Below are 23,773 nucleotides of genomic sequence, written 5' to 3' on the forward strand. Positions count from 1 at the left end.
GTTTAAAATAAAGAAGTTTTTCGCCCGAGGGAGGGAGGAGTTTTTCGCCTAAAGAAAGAAGAAGAAGACGAACAGCACACGAGAAGAAAAAGTTCCTTTTTATATCAAAACTGAGAATTACAGGACTCGACTAAAACATGACTTAAGGATTACAAAAGAAAAGTAACAGGACTCGACCCCGACTCAGCCAAGTCGACCACCAAAAGTATTATGAAATCCCGCCCTATCCATCGGAGCCCCCGACACTATCGTCGAAGGGAACCTCCTCCGGCATACCTATGTCAAAGTCTTCGGGATACGAGGCAAAAGGATCCACCTCGACTTCCAGCCCAGGGTGGCACGCCTTGAACCGACCCAGGGCAATCCGGTACCCGTACTCCTAGGTGACCTGCCCCGATCGGACCAGCCCGAGCTGGAAGCCCGAGGATTGCTTATAGTCCTCGATTATTTCCTTGTCTTTTTCTGGCCGCCAATCCCGCTCGGCAGCCAGAGCTTCTGAGGCCCCCTCCAGCTTCTAAGTCAGGGTGACCGCCTCGCTCCGGGCCAGACGAGCCTCGGTCTGGGCCACCCTTAGGAGCCCTTGGAGACCCTCCTTCTCCTCCTCATCTGCTTTCACCTCAGACTTCAGGCGAAGGACCTCAGCCTCCAACTGCCTCAGGAGCGGCCCCCGTGTGGACCTCCTCGAGCTGCTTGCGCAGCTCGACATTCCGATCGCACAGGATGCCGAGGGCGCGACCCGCATCGCATGCACGGTTCGCCAACGCCATCGCGTAGTGCTGGCCCTGTAGAGGAAAAGTCAGAACCCTTCTCGAACAAACAAGAGGTCGGGGTCCGATAGCAAGATGCTTACCCACAGTAATGACTTCGCGGATTTGCCCAGCAAGACATCCGAGGGCATGGTATACAGTTCGCGAGCCATATCCGGATGAAGCCCTCCTCGGATGAATGCGACTGCGGTTTCCCCGTCGGCCCATACCCGGGTCCCGCGGGTCAGCTCCCCCCAGCGAGCCACCAACCAGTCGAAGGGTTGGCCCTCCGAAAGCTTGCCCATCACGCGTGCCTGGTAGGGTTCGTTCGGTGCCGAATCGAGGGCTCCCTGGGTGCTTTTCTTGCCCCCTCATTGCTCGGCCCGACCTCTCCCCGGCCGTGACCTCGCCGCCGGTCGCATGAGCTCGGTTCCACCACCACTTCACATGCCCGAGCCCTCGGGGGAGTCGGTTTTCTTCGGGGCGGCAACCTCAGCCTTCTTCCGAGGACGGCCGACCTCGAGCTCCACCGGCGCCTCCCTTGTGCCATCGCCCGTGTCGGCCGAACGACGCGGGGATATGGTTGATGAAGAGCGCCCTCCGCGCACGGCAGTGAGGTTCACCATTTCTGCGAGAAAACACCGAGCTTGGTCAGAACACCAAAAAACAAGAAGACCTGCCGCTACCTTCTTTAAGGCATATCTCGAGGCACCGGGCTCAGACCCGCCTCGACCCCCTGGATAGACGGAAGTAGGAGAGGAAAATAGACCGGCTCGGGGGAATCTTAGGGTAGTAGCATTCCCCTAGGAACGCCACCAGATAGTGCCAGGAATTTGGTGTCATATGAGAAGGGGAGATACGCCACCACGAGACACAAGAGCTTATGACTGGATGGAGTGGGAGGCGCAACTCGGCCTCGAAGGCGTCCAAGGTTAGGGCGAAGCCACTAGGTATAGGATCATATGCCCGCTGCCCCGGCTCAGGGGCAATGAGCGTGAATTCCCCCGGGATACCATAACGATCCCGGAGGGAACCGAGCGATGACTCGCTCATGGTTGAGTCAAGGTCGTGCGACCACATTAGCGACTCAAGGGCTTTGACAGCCCTTTCCTCGGACGACGAGCGAGGACTCGCCGGCAATGTCCCCTCTCCGACGATGCTGGAAGCGGGAGGCGAAGAAGAAGAGGGGAAAGAAAAAGAAGCCATCCTTACCAAGTCTTGGAAAGGAAGGCAGGGCAGCTGATGGGTACGAAACACAGTCGCCCGAATAAAGGGATGAGCAAACGCTGGTATCAGGACGTGCAGGAAGCCGACGGTGTGCTATTTATAGTTCACATCCCGCCAAAACAGCGACCCTTCCTCTCCGAAAGTGCGCTGCGAAGACGCAAACGTCACTTCGCCATAAATATAGCTTGACATGGTGGCCAACTGCAGTGCGGTGCGAAGTACGGAGGCGCTAATCATGTCAGCCTCGAAAACCAGCGACTCCCAAAAGAGACGGCCCCTTGAGCTTCCCCAGGAAAAAGGCAATTTGGCCGCCCGCGCCCGCGCGCGCGGTCGAGCGATCAATCGCTGACCAAAGTGAAGTCGTTCCTCGGTCGCATGTTGCTCGAGGCCATCTCCTCGGCTGCATGTTGCCCGAGGCCATCCCCTCGGCTGCATGTTGCCTGAGGCCATCTCCTCGGCCGCCTGTTGCCCGAGGTCACCTCCTCGGCTGCAGGTAGTCCGAGGCCATCTCCTTCGCTGCAGGTAGTCCGAGGCCATCTCCTCGGCTGGCTGTTGCCTGAGGCCACCTCCTCGGCTACAGGTAGTCCAAGGCTATCTCCTCGGCTGCATGTTGCCCGAGGCCATCTCCTTGGCCGCCTATTGCCCAAGGCCACCTCCTCGGCTGCAGGTAGTCCGAGGCCATCTCCTCGGCTGCATGTTGCCCGAGGCCATCTCCTCGGCCGCCTGTTGCCCGAGGCGACCTCCTCGGCTGCAGGTAGTCCGAGGCAATCTCCTCGGCTGCAGGTAGTCCGAGGCCATCCTCTCGGCTGTATGTTGCCCGAGGCCATCTCCTCGGCTGCAGGTAGTCCGAGGCCATCCTCTCGGCTGCATGTTGCCCGAGGCCATCTCCTCGGTCGCCTGTTGCCCGAGGCCATCTCCTCGGTCGCCTGTAGCCCGAGGCCACCTCCTCGACTGCATGTAGTCCGAGGCCATCTCCTCGGTTGCATGTTGCCCGAGGCCATCTCCTCGGCTGCCTATTGCCCGAGGCCATCTCCTCGGCCGCCTGTTGCCCGAGGCCATCTCCTCGGTTGCATGTTGCCCGAGGCCATCTCCTCGGCCGCCTGTTGCCCGAGGCCACCTCCTCGGCTGCAGGTAGTCCGAGGCCATCTCCTCGGCTGCAGGTAGTCCGAGGCCATCCTCTCGGCTGCTTGTTGCCCGAGTCCATCTCCTCGGTCGCCTGTTGCCCGAGGCCATCTCCTCGGCCGCCTGTAGCCCGAGGCCACCTCCTCGGCTGCTGGTAGTCCGAGGCCATCTCCTCGGTCGCATGTTGCCCGCGGCCATCTCCTCGGCCGCCTGTTGCCCGAGGCCACCTCCTCGGCTGCATGTAGTCCGAAGCCATCTCCTCGGCTGCATGTTGCCTGAGGCCATCTCCTCGGTCGCATGACTCTCGCGACCACGCTTGCGCGGTCTGTCCGCCTGCATCGTGCTACTCGGCTGCATGACCCTCGCGACCACGCCTGCGCGGTCTGTCCGCCTGCGTTGTGCTGCTCAGCCGCATGACCATTGCGACCACGCCTGCGTGGTCTGCCCGCCTGCGTCGTGATCCTCGGCCACATAATGCCCGAGACCACACCTGCGCGGTCGGCCCGTCTACATCGTGCTCGTTGGCTCTATGTTCCCGAGACACACCTGCGCGGCCAGCCCACCTGCGTCGTGCTCCTTGGCCCCATGTTCCCGAGACACGCCTGCGCGGCCAGCCCGCCTGCGTCGTGCTCCTTGGCTCCATGCTCCCCGAGAACGTGCTTGCGCGGCCAGCCCGCCTGCGTCGTGCTCCTTGGCTCCATGCTTCCCGAGATCACACCTGCGCGACTAGTCCGCTTATCGTGTTCCTCGGCTCCATGCTCCCCGAGACACGCCTGTAGCCCACCTGCGTCGTGCTCCTTGGCTCCATGCTCCCCGAGAATGTGCCTGCGCGGCCAGCCCGCCTACATCGTGTTCCTCGGCTCCATGCTCCCCGAGACACGCCTGCAGCCCGCCTGCATCATGCTCCTCGGCTCCATGCTCTCCGAGACACACCTGCGCGGCCAGCCCGCCTACATTGTGTTCCTCGGCTCCATGCTTCCCGAGATCACACCTGCACGGCTAGCCCGCCTGCATCGTGTTCCTCGGCTCCATGCTTCCCGAGATCACACCTGCGCGGCTAGCCCGCCTGCATCGTGTTCCTCGGCTCCATGCTGACCGAGTCGCACCTGCGCAGCCAGCCCGCCTACATCTTGCTCCTCGGCCCCCAGCTCCCGAGACACGCCTGCGCGGCCAGCCCGCCTGCGTCGTGCTCCTCGACTCCATGTCCCCCGAGACCACCTCCCTCGCCGCAACTTGCCCGTCCAAAACGAGCTCAACCTCATGTCGCCTGAGACTACTACAACACCAAAGGACAAAGCCATGCCTCGGACTCCCCCCCCAATTGCAATAACCGACGCATAGCTTCTTCCGGGGGGGGAATATGATAGGGGTAATAATGGCGATATGACGTGTCATGACGTCGGCCTCACTTGGGCGCCACTCTATCCGAGGAGGAGGGCAATAATGCTGACTCGACATGCACTGACGTCGCCCGCTCTCAGACAACGACTTCATCGTCGTCTGACCCCGCGCGCTTAACCGAGGCAGAGGAGGACAACGACCGAAGCTCGCTCATACCCTGCGGCAGTTCGGTTCTCCACGCAACGTCAATGGCAATGTCAGACGCCATCAAAGGTACGATCCTGCCTCCCACAGGCAAGCACATTAGGTAACACTAAACTGCCCTATAAATACCCCCGAGTTCTAAAGGAAGGGAGAGGACACTTCTTCACTAAAAAAAACTCCCCCCACATCATCTGACTTGATCGTCGGAGGGGTCGGGCTGAGCTTTCGACTCGACCTGTGTGCAGGTACCAGGGTGGGATCGCATCTCCCGGCACCGTGGAAAAGCTTCACTCCCGGTGCAACGGCCCGACCGGACCATCGCAACCGGCCACCCCAACTGACCCGAGGAACGCCGCGCAAGATCCCCGTGCATTCGGACCCGAACCAAGTCGTGTCGGCCCCGAGGCCACGGCATACAGTTGTTTCCCGCAACAATAATAAATTAAATATATGTTACTTATTTATTGTTCTCCAACTTGAGGTTATAATATGTATTATCTATTTCGGCTTACATCACAGTCTTTTGTTTCAGAATTTGCTCATCTCATAACCCCCACATAAATCTTCGCCACCACATCCTTCCCGGGTACACGAAGGGGAGAAGGTGAGCCCTGCACAGAGGACAGGTTTCGCGGCCGACGTCAACCCACCTATCTATGCACTCCACATGGAACCCATGGGCGCAGTTGCCGAGCTCCCTCACCTCATGCCCGCGCGCCACCTCACTCAGGCAGATGACGCAGGTCAGCTCCTCCACCCGGCGCGTCCTCGCGAAGCTCGAGAACTCCACCACATGGAGCTGCCTCTTTATCGACGACGACGGGGTTTCCGTGGCCGGGAAATAGAGCGCATTCTCTCCCCACGTTGGCGTCAGCGGCTCCGGCGGCCCGCACAGGCCGAGATAGGAGAAGACCAGCGAGACTGCGAAGTCAACGTAGGCGAGGAACCGGAAGAAGAGCATTACCGGCTTGGGCAGCACCAGGACGTACGAATGAAAGGGGCCGGCCATGAGCTCCTTGTTGCACAAGGATGGATTCCCTGAGCTTATACATATACATATATAGGGAGATCACGTACTCTAATTTTGCTTTGCGCCGCCGTCAACGTCGACCACCAACCTGACGGGGGTTGGTGCTCGTGCGCACCTCACCGGTCAAACATGGTTTCCAAGGCGTCGGTTGGTACGACGGGGGCAACCGAAGCATGGAGATGGCTGTCATGCCAACATTATCAGAATCTTTGACTCCCTAATTGATTATAAATGCCAATGATAATAATTAGGTCGATTTTAACATATATAAATTTTAATACCTTAACATTTTGAGTTTTTTTCACACTTTGATTGCACTTTGTTATCCATTCATACAGAAAAGGGTGACGTATTTATAAACCCCAATGATTTCGAAATTGGAACAAAATAAATATTTTATCTTGAATTTTCGGATACCGATAGTACCATCATCATAATACCACCACTTGACACTAGGCGGTATTATCATCCAGTCTGACAGGATCATTTCTTGATAAAGTTTCAAATATTGAGTTCTGACTGTACCACCGCTTGATAAGGAATAAAAGTATTGACAAAAATAAAAACTTAAATACTTGATCAAGCTTTTGTCCCAAGTTAAAGAAGGTATAGTTTTGAGGAGCGCTGATAATGCTCAAGAGAGAGAAGATTACAGTATATATAAACAGTGATACATAAGAATATTGTGAATTGAAGTTGACAAATAGAAGGTGGACATGAACAGAACATACACAACGGGTAGGAAAACAAATAGCACTTGTTAAGTCGAATTTTGGTGTCGGATGTGAATTTTGGTGTCGACGTCTACTTTTGAGTTCATCTCGAGTAAAAATAGTGTTGGGTGAGGAAAAAGCTCAAATGAAAATCCTACTTAAGTCAATTTATGTTTAGATGATTCGATCAAAAGTTGAATTTATCAAACGCAATTAAGCCGACCGATCTCACGCCGAAAACCATTTTATAGTATGGCATGTAATTATTGAGTCTAAATTCATGATTAATGTAAAGAGTGTTATGTTCGATCATAAGTGAGATTATGAAGTTATACTATACGAGAAAATCTCTTTATTCTGTTGAGGAAAATCCTTTCTCAACGAAGGGAACGCCTGCTATCTGCTCTTGCCCTACTCACGAAGTCTCTCGTTTGTAAACCATTCTTTGCATCGATCCAAGATTGTTATCCTTATCAGGAGCACCATCTTGGGGAGCTAAATCGACCCTCCTCAATGGTGCCACATTATCTACCTCGTAAGCTTCAAGTTGAAGTGACATATTGGTTGGATGAAAGTGACGTGACAACTACGTATCAGTTGGCATGCATGAAATAAATAATCCCCATATCAACATTGCATAGTGAAAAATTAGGAATAATATCGACCCACACATATGAATTGATGTCTAGCGATCTAATTAAGGTTCTATAGATTGTTTATTCTTAATTTTTCAACTATTTTTCAATTATAATTGAGTGGATACAATTTTTCCGTATTATATTGAGCCGACCAATGTTTAATAGAAGCAATAGATGAATATATTCATCTCAAAATTATCAATGTGGAAGTAAATGCTGAATAAACCTCGCACCAATAAGATTAGCTATTTAATATACAATAAGAGAGAGGTAAGAGAGACATTAAGTTAACTACCATTCATAATAACATATGAAAACCTTTGAGTATTAGATTAATGCATGCATCTATGGCAGACAAATCACTGCAACAACCAGTCCCGTAGTTTACCAGATTCGTATAATCCTCCGAATATTGTGTTCTTACTTATATGACATGCATAATCCTTCAAAACAGAAGTCGGGATATGTAGTGGACGTCCTTATCATCTCCTTCTTGCTTCCCTTTTTGTTTTTTGCTTACCTCTTAGCTACCGACTGTTATCTTGTCAATTTTCTCTTTAATCTTCTTCTTCATCTATCAAATCCCCGTACACTCGAGGCATATTAAGTCACAGCAATCGAGGCATATGATCGAAAAAGGGATAATATTTTGATTCTTATACTAAGGATGATTGTTCGTAACAACTAGATGGGTTCAGAGACCAGGGAAAAATGATAACGAATAGGGTTAATTATAGATTATCTTATATAATTAGCTACCTTTAGCATCTCAGTCTTTACATTTTAAGTTACATTCTTATAGTTACGAAAGTGAAATATCTAAGTCTACTTACCATAACATCGTTGGTTTATCAACGAAAACATAAAAACAAATTATAAAAATATAATTTTAATATTTCGATTAGTGATAGTGAATGACGTCGATGGTAGAAGATGGCAACGCCGCTAGTGACTGCAGGTGGCTATTATGGATGACGAGAGTGACGGTGAAAGGTAAGGGTTGTTCGACAACTACGTCGATGATAGGTACGATGACGTACTTAACATTGAATTCTGAGACCCATATTTTTCTACTACCATCGGATACATCCGTAAGGAGCTCGACAACCGCTGGCTTGCCAGCCTCTCAGAGTTTCTCTTTCTAATCAACGAGAACCACAACGAATAGAACTCCTCCGACGAGCGAGCCCCCCATCTCCCTTTTTTTATACCCATGCTAAAACTAATGCGGCAACGAGGGGAGCAGCAAGAGCCCAATGGGTCAACGATGAGGTGACCACCACCATCTGCATCGATGCCATACAATTGTCGAGCGATAAAAGGACCACCAATGCAAATGCCAAGCGACTCTTTTGCCGACGCTGACATAAATGTAGAGCGACACCACTCGACAACCGGGTTAACACCGACACAAATGTAGAGCGACAAAAAGATTGCTTGATAATTACATCGACGTCAACATAAATGTAGAACAACTTTCACCTCTCGTCGCACCACTCTCTTCATCCATAACAATCACCCTTGATCATAACGATATCATCGTCTGTCACTATCAATATTGTTCGTCACCATTAACTGAAATATTAAAATTATTTTTTATATTTTATTTTAAGATTTCTATTAATAAAATCAACATTAGAATAAATAAATCTTGATAAATAATCTATAATTAACTCTACCAAACACATTAGACTAGAAAAGACTTACTTTGATTTTTGGAGGTGATGATAACAGATGTTGGCTGCTTCACGAGAATGCAAACACCCACCAATTTACCCGTATACCAAGGAAACAACGTTATACGACGGCCAGTAATAAATCAGAAGATTCTCTCTCAGATGCGAGAGTACAGAACACTTGCGATTGTAGCAGAAATGGATTGTACTTTGGCTCAAATTATTTGTATTCGTTGGCTTTATATTAGCCTGGAGTTTGCGCCCAGCAAAATTAGTACATGAAAGCATGCATTAGCTTGATATGTATACCATAGTTTCCAAAATGGCCAACAGACGAACAATGAAAAATGAATGCAAACCATGCTACCACTCTGAACAAAGAACCATAAACCGTACCCCACCCCTCTCCCCTCCGATCGTAACCTCTTGCTCGAGTTGCCAGATAACAGTTCGTAAATATGTTCCTCCATTCGAAAAAAAATCAGAATACATCCTCATCAAACCAATTTGGTTTTGTGCTGTTAATACTACAGTGTTGCTAACCAGAAAGGAGGCTCCTCGGAGTTCTGATTTCTATTCACGAGCCCGTTTTCTGGACTTGTGTGTGCGAGTTTGATTTAGAAACTTCTCTCCTCGAGCAGAATGTGTGATGCCTTCTCCTTGCAGCTCCCTCTTAACATCCTTCTTCAGCTCCTTCAAACTTCTGCAGAAATTTTAGATAGTAACTTCTTATAGCATTATCAATGTGGTTAGCATATAAGAAAAAGAAAATCAATAAAGTGGTTAGCCGAGGAACAAGGTTCTGCCAAACAACCTGGTAAAAGATGGTTTAAAAATTCCCAATGAACGAATAAATATATCCTCTGCTATCAACAGCCCATGATTATATTAATAATATATTAAGGCAACAACAATAGATTGGGGGTCATGGGCTTCACCAAGGGGTGCACTAAGATTTACTATTTGTCAAAAAATAATCCAAATTGCAAGTAAACAACACGGAAAGACTAACGGAGAAATAGAATCAAACCTGTCTGGATGTGATCCATCTTCTACGCCATGTCTGGACAACCATCGGATGCATCCAGTGTGAGGTGGAACCAACGATCCAGATATATGAAGTATTTCTTCATCCAAACTATATGACATTATATTGTCAATTGTACTAAAATGGGTAATGAGTTTCTTTAATAAACATCTAAGCATACAAATACTAATGAAGATAAAAGATGAAAACAAAATGTAAATTTTTTCAGCATTTCTAACAACTTAAGACTATAATTTTAGCATCTCACCACAACCCAACTTGACTTTAATCACCAAGTTACTAGCTTTCAGAGGAGTTCAAAAAAATTAAGCAGGAATAGCTCTTGTCAGCCAACCTTTGTTCTTGTGCTTTTGGAGAATCATTATGACCTTTCTATTAGTTTCAACTAAAATCAATGGTCTATAGGAAGGAAACAACAGCTGATCCAAAGTCAACAACTGGAACATGAGGGAAGAGGGAAAAATAAAGAACTGACATATAATGATGTTCAGGCATCTCTAAAGATAAAAAATAACTGACATGAGTTGAAGGAAAAAAACTGCCATGAGGGGGAGAAAGAAAAAGAACAGACACGAAGCATCTCTACTGAGACAATTAAGCACAATGTGTTTGTTATCCCATTTTATTATATCTCAGTACATATTCTGTACCTTAGTATGGAGGATGCAATAATTAGGTCAATTAAAAATTCATGTTGACAATTTTTTATGAGCTTGTACTACAGACATATTCAGCAATAATCCTTTTATCACATGAAGCGGTAAGTGAAGCTACACCCCCAGATCCGCAAGCTCCAAGGACTTTCATATTGAGGTGTCATGAGTTGCAGCACAACAATTTGATGTACGTGTGTTCAAATTAGCATCCAGGTTGGCCCTACTTAGGGTTTAAGACCTTGGTGTTTGGGTTGCAAGTTTGGACAGTTTTATATTTTTATTATTCAGATACTTCCCCAAAACTCTTCTATGAGTATGCTAGAATATGTATTACAATAGGTTTGGGAGTCACAATAAAGAAGAGGTTGAGATTTTTAATTTTAGCATTGAGAAGCCTAAGACAATATGGTCAAATAGGAACTCAGCCATTACTAGAGAACAGTATTAAAATGACAAGAATGTACAAGAACAAGATATCTGTAAGCTTTCACCTTTTGACTAAGAATCGTATCATGCTTCCAGTTTTAATAACATGCCGCTTGTGGGAGGAACTAGCAAAAACTCCTGCACCATGTTTCTGAGATGATGAAAAGAAAATGTCAAAATGAAGCGATAATGAACCCTTTTTACTATGTAAAAGTACTTTAGAATCCTAAAAAGGAAAATACAAAATCTTACAATCTTATATCTAAACTCTTCACGAATGTCTTCCAACATTATGGCAGCTGAAGAAAACCCCAATACAATCACATGAATGGATTCCTTTCCCAGCTTGACAACTTTGCCTTCTGAAGAGTCAAACCACATTGAATCAAGAAGAATCCCAACATGAGAAAAAGGCTCAGACTTCATTATTCTATTGCAGAGTTAAACTGCCTAGTTCAGTATAGCCAGATATTAATCCTGAGATACAATTTCGAAATTGGGCATACAGAACCGATAAAGCAAATAGTAGCAACAGATGGCAAAAGAAAGACCCTTAGCATCATCAATAAATATCAAGACATGAGCAATCTACTTTGGAAAAGGCATGGTGAGAAACTAGTTTGCACAAAGATGCATACCTCTGTACCATGCTAATATGTCTCAGAAATGGCAGCCCATTGCCACTTCTGCTGGTTTGATATGCACGGCACAAAACTATATGAATAATCACAAACCTTGTGGCAAAGCACAGGACAATAATGGAGCTGCTCCATGGTGCCAAAAGTGCATCATATCAACATAAATTGGTTTAAAGGTTTTTGTTTTTCATATAATTAATAAGAAAATAACATAACAACTTCAAAGAAACCATATTCCAAGAGAACATGCAAAAAGATGGCCATAGAAATAGTAAGACAGTAAGACTCCTAAAGGAGTGAATGTATATGACACTTTGCTGAGTAACATAATATTTGGGAAAGGAGGTAAAGAAGCACCACAGAACATGATGGACTTATTAAAACAATATGAAATAGGTTTCAGTAGGAAACTTAATTTCTGTTGCTGATGACACTCATAAAATCAAAATCCACACAACTCATAACAATAAAATCCTCACATAAAAGTACAATAGAATGAAGGTGCTAAGCACAAGGTATGAGAGTATAATAACAGAAAATGGCTCAATAGTGTGCAGTTTAGTGCTAGCTCGGAGTGGTCAGAAAGCAAAGCATGGAACATAACCTAACATGATCACATTTAGAAAGTTCCCAAGAATCTTTCTCATAATAAAACCATGCATCATTCTTTACAATCCAAACTAAGTCAAAATCTCTTGGAGTATCTTTCATTTTTAGATTGCATATCCTTGAACTCCCTCCCCCCCCCCCTCCCCCCTTCGTCCTCCTCCTCCTCCTCCTCTTATCTAAACAGCTTCACAAATCAGAAAAGCATATATTAAACATTTCACCTCAAAAGCAACTTACTAGCCCTTTTTTTTAAAGAATGACTCGGGCTGGAAGACAATATGATATAAGAGAGAATCTGTAATACAACATGTTCAGACACAAAAAGTACAAGCATAAAATAGAATGATTTGTGAAATGATGTGCTTTACCTAATAACATGTCTGGCCTAGGAGAGAAAATCAGCAAATTTGCTTTCACTTTAACTTCAAAATATGGGATTAGCCCCGAAAGAATCTTCGCATGCTCGCCAGGAATATCAATTTCATATGCCAATATCACGCCATCAAATATCTCATCATATCTATTGCAAAAGGAAAGAAAAGAGTTGTTGAAGCACTTATAGAGACATTGCTTCATTTTGTGTGTATTGCATTATTTGCAACAAGACTGATGAAAAGATAACCAACATTTATGACTAGATATATTTTTCAATGAAATAACCAAGAGAGAAAGTAGTTTTATGAACATCACTTAGATTAGCATACACAACTTGGTGGTGGTTATGGCTTTTTTTTGTTTTTTACTCTGGCATGTTCATGTTTACACACGGGAGGAATATTGGACCCAGAGAGGATTAGACCACAGATCCAAATGATCTTTTTGACATTCCAAAATGGTTTACAGTTGGCCTAAGGCTGTCAAAAGGAAATCCAAGAAATTGTAAGGCCAATAAAGAGTAAGAAAACAATCGGTAGCAAACTAAGTCCAGTTTTTCCCACCAAATTATCAAAGTAACTACTTAACTTAGTTAAGCCCCAAGCTTTAAGCATACAAACAGAAACAAATCGACATGCAATGAACCAGCATCATCATACATGTCCCCATCCAATCATCTTTATCAATAAGTTGTCTATCATGCTTCCTTCTATCACTAATGAGAAAACAAAATTAAGTCTCTCAAAAGTTCATCTCTTAAATAACATCAAAGGAGCAAGTGCATCAAACATTACATAAATAGTGGACAAAACAAGATGACAGATTGTAACTTTCATGTGAAATATAAGATCTTTGCCCTTATGACGTGGAAAAACCAAGGTGGTTGCTATATTACCCTTTAGAAAGTGGAACCAGAAAGATTAGATATTACAATTTCTTCAAGAATTAGACAAAAATGTCTAACAATTGTTCCTTACATTATACATACATGAGAGAATCATAGTTTTATCCCCAACAATTCGCAATATCAAATAGGGGACATGAGAACGTACCAATCAACGCAAGAAAAGAGAGGAACTGTGAACAAAACGGACAAAGAAAAACTTCGAACCGAAAGATTTCTTAGAGGAGGGGGGTACGAAGGGCGGGGATGGCCTACGTGAAGAGCAGGGAACTGAGCTGGCGAAGGACAGCGTGTCGGACCTTGTTGGCCTTGGAAGGGTGGACGTACACCACCAGGTCCGCCTCCGCCACAGTCAGCCCGTCCATCGCCCACCCGCCTCGCCCCGCTCCACTCCGCCCAATCGATCTCGCTGGCCGCGACGAGATGAATCGGCTTCGCCCCCCTCGCTCGTCGTCCCCTCCTCAAAACCCTAGCAGAATTAGGCGGCGCAAACCCCACTCTTCTACCTCTTATTACGGGTAACCGGCGCTTGTCGGGTGCGGATCCGAATCGTTCTACTGTTCGCCAGGTTTGAAGGAATTATTGTCCCGCCCGCGGCTCCGCCTATCACGCACTCATTCAACGAAAACCCGACCCGAAATCGATCCTGTAACCGCAAGATGGTCCGCCGGGTTCGGGTTCCGCCTCGACCGAGTGGATCCGATTACCACTCCCTTCTATTTGAATCATTCTTTTCACAAATAAATAATTTATTTATTTTTATGTCACATAAGACGAGTCTTCTTTATCTAATGGGGACTTAAAATTTAGTTAAGCTGAATTATATTTTTTCTAAGGAAAAAGGAGAAGCCTTATTGAAACAAATAAACATGTGTTTCAATTTGGTGAGGATGCAAATCTTCAAGCTATAATAATATATTTTATTAGCTTGTCGAATGCGGCGAAGACTCTGAGTACGTGTCAATTACGGCATCTTTTGGCCGGAATGACGAGGACAATCGATGTTGTCATCAAAACACGTGGCATTTCGCTGGCAAATCCTTATCTGTTTAGTTTACTCTCATAATTATTCTTCTAGAGTAACTGATTTGATTGTTGTATATTATTTCATGTCCAAAAAGTCTAATCCACTCGTATACATTTATTTTTTATATTATTATTTACATTCAACGAAATTCATGGATCTAAAAATTACTGTGATCAAACCTAATATTTTTAGTTGCAGACAAACAATATACGAGAATATCATATTACATATTGTGATCAAACTACAATCGATTTATATAGCATTGGTGTTCATGATCATATTACATTTTGTTGATGGTTCGAAAAGTTCATCCAACGTTAAAATATTATCCACAAGAAAAAATATTGATAAAATAATTTAATCCTACGTTAGTTAAGGAATATAAAGACCAAGAGCTCATAAGTTTGTCAGACCTCTCTTACATTCAAAAATTTCTTTTTAAAATTTACATGTTCTCCGAAAAGATAAAATTATATGGATACGTCTATCATCCAAAATGGACAATTGGCCAAATGATCCCTTATCATATAGCATTTGCTTCCTCCCACAAATGACTATTTAACATAATTAAATACATTAATATATTTAATTAATAGTAATTTATTATAAGATATGATTCGAATCTCGAATTTCATCATTTATTTTTTAAAAAAATATTAATATAAAAATACATGAGTGGACAGATATTGCTCTTTGTCATTCTTTGCAATCACTCGTCACGCGCGGCAGCACGAATCAAAGAGATTGGGGAAGAAATTAATTAATAGTTGTGACGCACGCAACAATTACATCATGTTCTCAGCAATCATTTTGATTTGATTGGAAGATTATATTTGGGGAGACCAATGAAATGGGTCAACAAAAAGAAATCCTGTTAGGCTGCCATCGGTCACTAACATTTTTCGCGAGTCTTCATCCGCCGAAAGTGGAGGGGACAAAGATAATCGTCGTTTATGAACGCATCGTTGTTTACTGATTGAATTAGATGGCATGCGTTGCATGGTCTACTAATTTTTATGTGTCCAGGCTAAATATGTGGTCACGGGAAGCACCAAACCTGAAAACAATTAAGCTGGTTTTAATCTACGATGATATGAGCAATCGTATGTTGTAGCGTCATAATAATAAGCATCCTCAGGTAGATCGGGTTTTCAGGACGTGATTTGGATTTAGGAATTTTATTTATTCTTGTATTACCACGAGTATTATTTACTCTCCATAAATCATAGTAACTGAGATTCACATAAAAAGGTTTTGCTATATATATATGTTTATTTATTTATTTATTTATATTTATATAGGGTGAATTTTTGGAAAAAAAATATTGTCTTTGAGAAATTATTGTCGAGTATTTTAATTTTAAAAAAATTTCATAGAACCTTTATTGTTGCGTGAAAATATTACTTTACCATTGTACCGTTATCTTTCATTATCCCTTTATTATTGTTTTCGCTCAATCGAATCTATTCTTGTGCGAGGAGAGGGAAGAGATATAGCAAGAGCATAAATGATTTCTATCGTTGACCTTGAGTAAAGAAGAAAGGGTCCATAGCTAATAATCGAGACAAAGGTCATAAAGATTATACTTTTGTTGTTAGATCCGATCAAGTTCGATGGGGACCATAGATATAATCCCTTTTGCTATAGTTTTAATGAGATAAAAGGAACGGAAAGACGAAGAGGATACAACGCAATAACATAAGACGGAGACATGTCGTGACATTATTTATATAAATAAATAAATAATATGACATCAATAACATGACGTTATTTATATGTAAATAACGTCAATAACATGACGTCATTCCAGATTGAAGCATGACGCATGCGTGCGACGTGTATTCGCTAGTGACCTCACTTTCGTACCAAACCTGACGTCAGAGGTGAGACGATATGTGGGTCCCACTTCAAATGAGAACAAACGCCACACTCATATAAAACAGCGACTTAGATGAAACCAAGTCAAGACCGTATCTTATATCTGCGCATCGCGTTTCCCCGTTCGACCTCGCACAACCTTCTCTCGCTCGCTCGCTCGCGCGCTCTCCCGTTTCCCGCTAAGTCCGATGGCAGACCAACTTCTCTCTGCGGTCTCCGACTACGTCTCCATCCCGGAGAGTTACGTCCGCCCGGAGTCGCAGAGGCCTCGCCTCAACGAAGTGATCCGAGGAGCCAACATCCCCACCATCGATTTCGGCTCAGAGGATGAGCTCCAAATCATAGCGCAAGTCGCCGACGCCTGCCGGTCTTTCGGCTTCTTCCAGGTACGTCGTCAGGTACTCCATGATGCTGTGTATCATCGTGGTCATGTATACGTATGCGCACACAGGTGGTGAACCACGGAGTGCCGCTGGAGTCGATGCAGAAGATGATGGCAGTGGCTTCGGAGTTCTTCCGCCTCCCTCCCGAGGAGAAGGCGAAGCACTACTCGGACGACCCAGCAAAGAAGATGAGGCTGTCGACGAGCTTCAATATCAAGAAGGAGACAGTCCGCAACTGGAGAGACTATCTGCGGCTCCATTGCTATCCGCTGGAGGAGTTCGTGCCTGGTTGGCCTTCCAATCCCGCTTCATTTAGGCAAGATTTCACTCCCATCTCTCTCTCTCTCTCTCTCTCCATCTAATGTCAAGAACTTTATAGACTATTATTTGTTGACCGGAAGCTGGAGAAGACCTTCCACCCAGTTTTTGTCAGCGTCATATTGCCCGTCTACATTTCGCAGATGAGATCAGGGTGAGATAGCAACCTTATTCCTCAAAAAATAGGACAAGAAGATGCGTCCAAGATATATAAACCCCACATAAGGTACTAATCATATATAGGATGGTCCAAATCTGAGATTCGATGCGCATCTAATACATGCAGACACTCTGCACACGGAGATCACGCCATGCAAATTATTGGCAGCAAGTGATGACTGATGAGCTCACTTTATATTATTACCTTCAGGACTGCATGTACGAGAGAAGCACAACAACAGACCACTCTTTCCCTGGTTTAAGCTTTGCATGTTGGCACTGTTCATGCATTACTATGAAACATCGACTCTGTCAAGGGAAGGACGAATCAATTATGGATACCTGCTTGAATTATGTAGCTTGAAATAAGGAATTTCTTTGTCAATCTTGGAGTAGGACCAATGACATATATCTCGATCAATGACACATCTGCTCAAAGCACTAGTTGATCCCCTTCAATGTTTATCCACATAGAGGAAAAGTCCTCTCCAACTTCTTGAAGATGTAGAAAATGGTCCCTCTTTCTTGTAAATGGAGACTTCTCACCTAAAACGTATACTCGATGTTTTTCTTCTCCTTGACAAGAACAAAAGGGGCAGACATTTCAAAGATGAAAGATGAGAGAGAAGACAAGGAAGAACGAACAGTAACCCTTTTCTTTTTTTCTCTGAGGGTGGCAAATGTAGGTCATTTTTGCACCTTGTATCTATTAACTATTCATCAACGCCCTTCTGGTCCTCGATTATCATGTGATAGGGAAATGAAAGATGTAGCAGACAGATAAGCATACATACATTTACTATCAGAGGCTCAGACACAGCATGTGAAGTCACATGAAAGGTTCAAAGCAAACAGTTGGATCATAAGCTACTGGGTGCATCACAGATCTATAACAGGTGGTATATTTAATCTTTGCCTCAGAGATTATAAGCTCTTCGCTTTGTTCATAGATCAATTCGTTCTCCATGTCATGAAGAACCTAATCGTTCTGCCTTTCTCTGTCTCAGGGATGTGGTTAGCACTTACTGCAGGGAAGTCCGTCGACTAGGGTTTCGACTCCTGCGAGCAATATCGCTGAGCCTTGAGCTGGAGGAAGGCTACATGGCGAAGGTGCTGGGGGAGCAGGAGCAGCATATGGCCGTAAACTACTACCCGAAGTGCCCAGAGCCGGAGCTCACCTACGGCTTACAGGCTCACACCGACCCCAACGCCCTCACCGTCCTGCTTCAGGACCCAAACGTCGCTGGGTTGCAGGTACTCAAGGACGGTAAATGGATCGCTGTCAATCCGCAACCCGACGCGTTGGTCATCAACATCGGTGACCAACTACAGGTACCGATGCTTTTGACGAACTCTGGCCTTCGTTGAGATCTGCTCTTCTTGTCCTTCAAATATACTCTACATATAATACTAATTTTCCTACCGAGGATGGTCAAATAGTCAGAAGAATACGGTCGAAAGCATGGAAAAGAAGAAACATTGTTGTTAGTGCTTTCAGCCATTTGGTATACGTCTCCATCTAAGGATCAAAGCTTAATTGTTGCCATTGGGTACTTTCTGCAACTGGGGGAGGAAGGGTAAAAGCATCACAAACACATGCATGCTTATTTCCTTTGGCGAACATGGACGAAGAGTACTTTTTCCTCCTAGTCTTGTGATCTAACGTTGGGCTTGAAAGAATAGGTGGGTTTTTCCAAGCTCACACCATGCGCGGTACTATAGTCAACGGTCAGCATGGCCATTTCCTTGCCCGCCACTACTTCCAAGCCAAAATCTCTTGTTCCAATGTGGGTCTTCTTTGACCAGCATTTGATTTTACTTGCGTTCTTAAAAGCCACTGTACGTTGGGAGGTAGCAGATCCCCGAGTCAAGAATATGATTAGTTCTTGACCACACTGGAAAACAATGGGTACTGAACGCCGTGGAATCCTGGTAAACTTGATGGATGCTTGGTCTTTGTGCTCATCTGTCTTTTCGTGGTCATCGTGCTCATCTTGGAAGTGGCTATGATCCTACAATTGACCTCTCATCTTTTGTGAACTAGTCTTCCACTGTCACGAAACAATCTCCTGAGCATCTTCGAAAGAGATATAGACTGCTTTGGTTCCATGTATGAGATCAGCTGTCAGTTGAACAGGTGAGCGGTAGCTGATGCCAACTGCTCTTGACCATGTTTGTCGATGCCCTCTTCTTCTTCCAATTGTCGAGCGGCTTCTTCTTTTCATGGATTGATCGAGAAGAAGGTGACGTTTGTCCATTGGCGCGACTATGTTGATGCAGGCACTGAGTAACGGAAGGTACAGGAGCGTGTGGCATCGAGCGGTGGTCAACTCGGAGAGGGAGAGGATATCGGTGGCGTCGTTCCTCTGCCCCAGCAGCAGCGTGGTGATCAGCCCGCCGGAGAAGCTCGTCGGTGACCGGGCTCGGCCCGTGTACCGGACCTACACCTACGACGAGTACTACAAGAAGTTCTGGAGCAGGAACCTGGACGACGACCATTGCTTGAAGCTCTTCGAGTGCTAATGGCTTGCCGACGAGGGAGGAGGCATCCCACGCGACCCAGGATGGCGGCCTACGTTGCTGGTATCGTGGCCACATCAGCAAGTACACCAGATGATCTGGCATGCTGCTTCTTGACATGCCTCCGCGCTGTCCACAATAAGCTATGGACGTATTAAATTTTTGGTATACGGAGGCAAATGCGTAGTGCTCATACGAAGCTTTCAGGCATGGCAATAATGTCTCTTCCTTGCAAATAGAACCGTCATCAGTATCTTTACGTTGCTTGTAAGTATGATATAAATAAATGGTTTGCTGGAGATCCTGCGAAGGAAAGATACGAAGGCCTTGCTAAAATAATTCATCCGACAAAACACGAATAACAAGATTTGATCAAAACAGGCAACGATTAAGATGATACCTCATGATTCGAGTGGCATGAATGCAATAGATCATGGACAAAGCTTATAAATCTTCTATCCTCTTTTTGTTCTCTCTTCAAAATCATGTCCATATGTGAAAGAAATGACAAGCTTCCACCTTTATCATCACTACACATCATCTCCAGTTATATGATTTATCCTTCGAGTTACAATCATCCACACAAAATATAAATTTCCATTTAACTTTTGGCTTCATGAGGGTCAATAATTCCACAGCCATATACAGATATGACATTGTCACACATAAATAGACAAATCATTTTGATATGAAACATGCTTTTGTCAGTATGTGAACCATTTGTCACACGCAAAAATGCAAAGCCTAGGCTGGAAAAGTTTCAACGAAAAGATCTCAAATGCAATCTCTGAAGACACTTGTGTTAACCTCCCACTAAGAAAAATAAACAAGACAGAGAGAGAAAGTTATTGGAATAACATTGCAAAATTTGTTTTCTGACTTGCGACAAGATATAAAGTTCCACGTTCAAAGCCACCACTAGCTGGAGATTCAAGACGAAAATCATCGCATGAAAAGAATGAATGCATATTCATGCAAGGGGCTCAAAACCACTGGGCTCCCTGCTGAACTTAGAAAAGTTTAAAACTAGTGAGGTGAACTGAAAAGAGCTCGACCAATGATACCAGTTGCCTCGATGTAACGATCCACGCAACGTGAGATGCAACTACTCTCACTTCCACTCAAGCTTGTTCCGGGCTTTGCGATGCACCTAGCAAAGCACTTGCTCCTTACTGTCTGTAGCACAAATGCAGCACATTAACTTAGACAAATGAGCAATGACACAGCCAAACATGGTTAGTAGAACTTTAAATGAAATTGAGCCACAAAACGACAACCAATGAAGGTGTACAGAATGAACCAACTTGCACAAACTTTTAACTTTTGGTGCTATGTTCATGTGCATGATAACATAGTAATAGTGAAATTTGTCATTACCTCGTTACAGGGGTGGTAATGATTCCCGATGGATTCTAAAAAGATTGAAGGTTCAATTCCTCATATCAGGGCTGTGTGCTCGTTGTTTGCAACTTATGCACTTCTCACCCTTGTGGTGGTTGTTTGGCACTTTGTGTGCCCATCCATACCTTGTTTCTCTTCCTCACATGTGGGGCCAGGTCATGCCCAAGGTGGCAACAGTAACAGAAAAAACACGAAACATACATTAAATCATATTTCTGTGAGACAAAGTAAAGCATGCTGTGATTTATGATGGTGCAGTTGGTTTAGAAGGCATTAATTTAATTTATCACAAAGTGGTATAGCCAAACAAAACTATCCATAGTCAAACTCATTCAGACTGAATTAAGATCTCAGGAAACAATCTCTTCAGTGTACTCTGAGGCTGCGGCTCCCTCAAAGGCATTTGAGAGGCTACCAAAAGGTGCATCAAAAGATCGTTCCATAAACGGACCCCAAGATCCTGATGCAAAATCTGAAAGAGAAAAAACTTCATGGTGGAAAATTGAGAACATAGGCACTGATTTTTTTTTAACTAATTAAGTTGTTTTGAAGTGTATATTTCCATTTTTTTTACAACGAAATCAACTACACCAGCATATTTGCTTGCAAATATTACTAGGAAACATGCTTTTTTTCAGTGATGGAAAGCAAATGCTTTGCTCGGACATTTATGAAACTGATATATATGATTAAGGTTATCGGTTATCTTTATCACCCCCTCCTCGACCAGTGCTACAAATCCAGTTTATCTTCCAGGTAGCCAAAGAATCACAAACCATTCTAAAGGCAAAAAACAATTTGCAGATACAATGCACTGACCAGTTCGCCAGAGAATAATCTTTAATACATCTAATGATTATATTGCACAAATTAGAGTCATAATACAAACTCAGCATTAGTGATACCGTAAAAGACACATCTGAACTGCAGAATATTGCCTGGGCAATTTTTAATGGCTAAAACCATTACTATCAAGCTATATCAGTTGTTTCCAGTGCAACGATTGCCAGCATATATTATTCACCCACACAGAGAGAAATATCTATTTTTTAAACTGATACTACCAGATAATACTGACATGCGATAAAACTGTAATGAAATCTAAAAATCATAAAAGTAGTGACAGTAAAATACTATGCCATAGGATAATTTGCAAGCATTTAAAAATAGAAAATATTCTACCACATATATAAGATTTTTGTTTAGTTGTATTCAAAGTTTCCAATCACATAATCTACTTGATTGAACTTTGGAAGCAGAGGCAATCACTAAAGATAGTAAGTGGTTATACATTTGACCAGTGCATGGAACGAGATAATAGAAGTTACAAATTGTACGATAGACACCTATCCTGGATGACGATGTTTATTTACAAAAGCCATCTTTTTTATTTTGTTTTCACTGGAATTCTCCATGGAGGGATATTTTCTTGTGGCTTATGGCTTTTAAAAGGCTGAGGAAATTGCTAAGGGTAAGCCCCTACTGTAATAAACTTAAACAAATAAAATGTTGGGATACTCTTAAGAAAAGAAATGAGCATCGTTGGTGAGCTACTCAAACTAACCCGACACTAGAACAACCAGGAGACAATAAACACAACACATTCTAATGTCACCCTATAAGCTCATTAAATTTTCTTTATTTCACAATGTAGATTAGATATAGCCATAGACATTTTCATAATTTCATTTCATCAGAAGATGTGATATTTTGGATTCCCTGAATGTGCCACATACATATGACTTCAGCTCTGGCCAGTTTTAGGGTAGAGGTAGAGATTTACTAACTAGCCTTCTAAAAATTGAAAACGGGTACATGCATTAAATGCAATAATCCATAAGTTCAATCCATCAATAAACTAAGTGTACTTGACGATGGATGTGCAAACAATCTGTCTCTTGTCAAGAATACCCAGAAAGCTATTAATGTGGTGTACGGATAATACCACATAACAAAGATCAAAGCGAACCTAATAATCATGGGGGAACAGATTTTCCAAAGATGGCCCTAAAATCGTAATAGAAAAGACGAAAGAAACTCGTTTAACACCAACGCGAACAATACGGCGACTTAAACAAAGATCGAATGGATCGGCCACAGACGACGATGGTTTATCGAATCTCAAGTTCGAATGTCACAAACAAATCGAGAAACAAATTGAACAAACCCAGCAGCAAGCAGTATAATCTACTGAATCAGTCAAGGAATCAAGGTCTTGAGCGCCAAGGAGGTTACCTCAAAGAACTCTTCGGCATAGGCCTGGGCAAGCTGGGACTTGAGCTGGTCCATGAGGACCTCGGGCGACGGGGCCGACTGCCCCGACGACGCGCTCGACGAAGAAGGCAACGAGAAGGGATCCATTGGCAAAGGGGAGGCGACGAAATCTGGCGCTCGATGCTGCCGCAATCTGCTCCTCCCTTTCTTGCGGTCGAGGAGGCGGAGAAGGGGAACCCGAATACAGACAAGCGATGAACAGAAACCTAGTTTGTGAAACGTGACGCGCTCTGCATATGTATACGTACAATATAGCGGCGTACACGAACCGGATTCGAAACAGACCGAACCCAAACCGGCTCCCAAATTAAGAAGGTGGCTCATCTTTTGGAGTCAATTTAAGATTATTTTTGAGTTAAATCATTTCATCCCTTTTAACAGTGTTCGAAATATGCAGCTAAAACTACCAATTATATCCACTCCATATAGATTGGATCGGCACAGATTCATGAAATTACAT

The 23,773-nt window shown here is 44.3% G+C and overlaps 3 protein-coding genes and 1 long non-coding RNA gene across 5 annotated transcripts; 1 reads left to right on the forward strand and 3 right to left on the reverse strand.

The window, feature by feature from the left end:
- Positions 1 to 5,184: 5,184 nt before the first annotated feature.
- On the reverse strand, positions 5,185 to 5,649 carry LOC135675230 (brassinosteroid-responsive RING protein 1-like). The gene has a single exon (XM_065185508.1). The coding sequence runs from the start codon at positions 5,647 to 5,649 to the stop codon at positions 5,185 to 5,187; it is 465 nt and encodes a 154-aa protein (XP_065041580.1).
- Positions 5,650 to 8,968: 3,319 nt separating this feature from the next.
- Positions 8,969 to 13,826, reverse strand: LOC135673656 (uncharacterized). Its single transcript, XM_065182789.1, has 6 exons — positions 13,609 to 13,826; positions 12,443 to 12,594; positions 11,080 to 11,189; positions 10,893 to 10,978; positions 9,728 to 9,835; positions 8,969 to 9,400 (listed from the first exon to the last, which is right to left on the reverse strand). The coding sequence occupies exons 1-6, from the start codon at positions 13,716 to 13,718 to the stop codon at positions 9,271 to 9,273; spliced, it is 696 nt and encodes a 231-aa protein (XP_065038861.1). The 5' UTR covers positions 13,719 to 13,826; the 3' UTR covers positions 8,969 to 9,270.
- A 2,515-nt stretch (positions 13,827 to 16,341) lies between these two features.
- LOC135673657 (flavanone 3-dioxygenase 2-like) lies at positions 16,342 to 19,937 on the forward strand. Its single transcript, XM_065182790.1, has 4 exons — positions 16,342 to 16,644; positions 16,710 to 16,957; positions 18,126 to 18,450; positions 19,399 to 19,937. The coding sequence occupies exons 1-4, from the start codon at positions 16,447 to 16,449 to the stop codon at positions 19,639 to 19,641; spliced, it is 1,014 nt and encodes a 337-aa protein (XP_065038862.1). The 5' UTR covers positions 16,342 to 16,446; the 3' UTR covers positions 19,642 to 19,937.
- A 646-nt stretch (positions 19,938 to 20,583) lies between these two features.
- Positions 20,584 to 23,413, reverse strand: LOC135673658 (uncharacterized). 2 transcript variants are annotated; one of them, XR_010513412.1, is made up of 3 exons: positions 23,275 to 23,413; positions 21,016 to 21,511; positions 20,584 to 20,814 (listed from the first exon to the last, which is right to left on the reverse strand). It is a non-coding gene; the product is annotated as an uncharacterized LOC135673658 (long non-coding RNA). The 2 variants fall into 2 exon arrangements; XR_010513411.1 differs by lacking the exon at positions 23,275 to 23,413 and having other exon boundaries at positions 21,016 to 23,268.
- Positions 23,414 to 23,773: the final 360 nt, after the last annotated feature.

This window comes from Musa acuminata, chromosome BXJ1-5 (genome assembly GCF_036884655.1).
Source record: "Musa acuminata AAA Group cultivar baxijiao chromosome BXJ1-5, Cavendish_Baxijiao_AAA, whole genome shotgun sequence".
Classification (NCBI taxonomy): domain Eukaryota; kingdom Viridiplantae; phylum Streptophyta; class Magnoliopsida; order Zingiberales; family Musaceae; genus Musa; species Musa acuminata.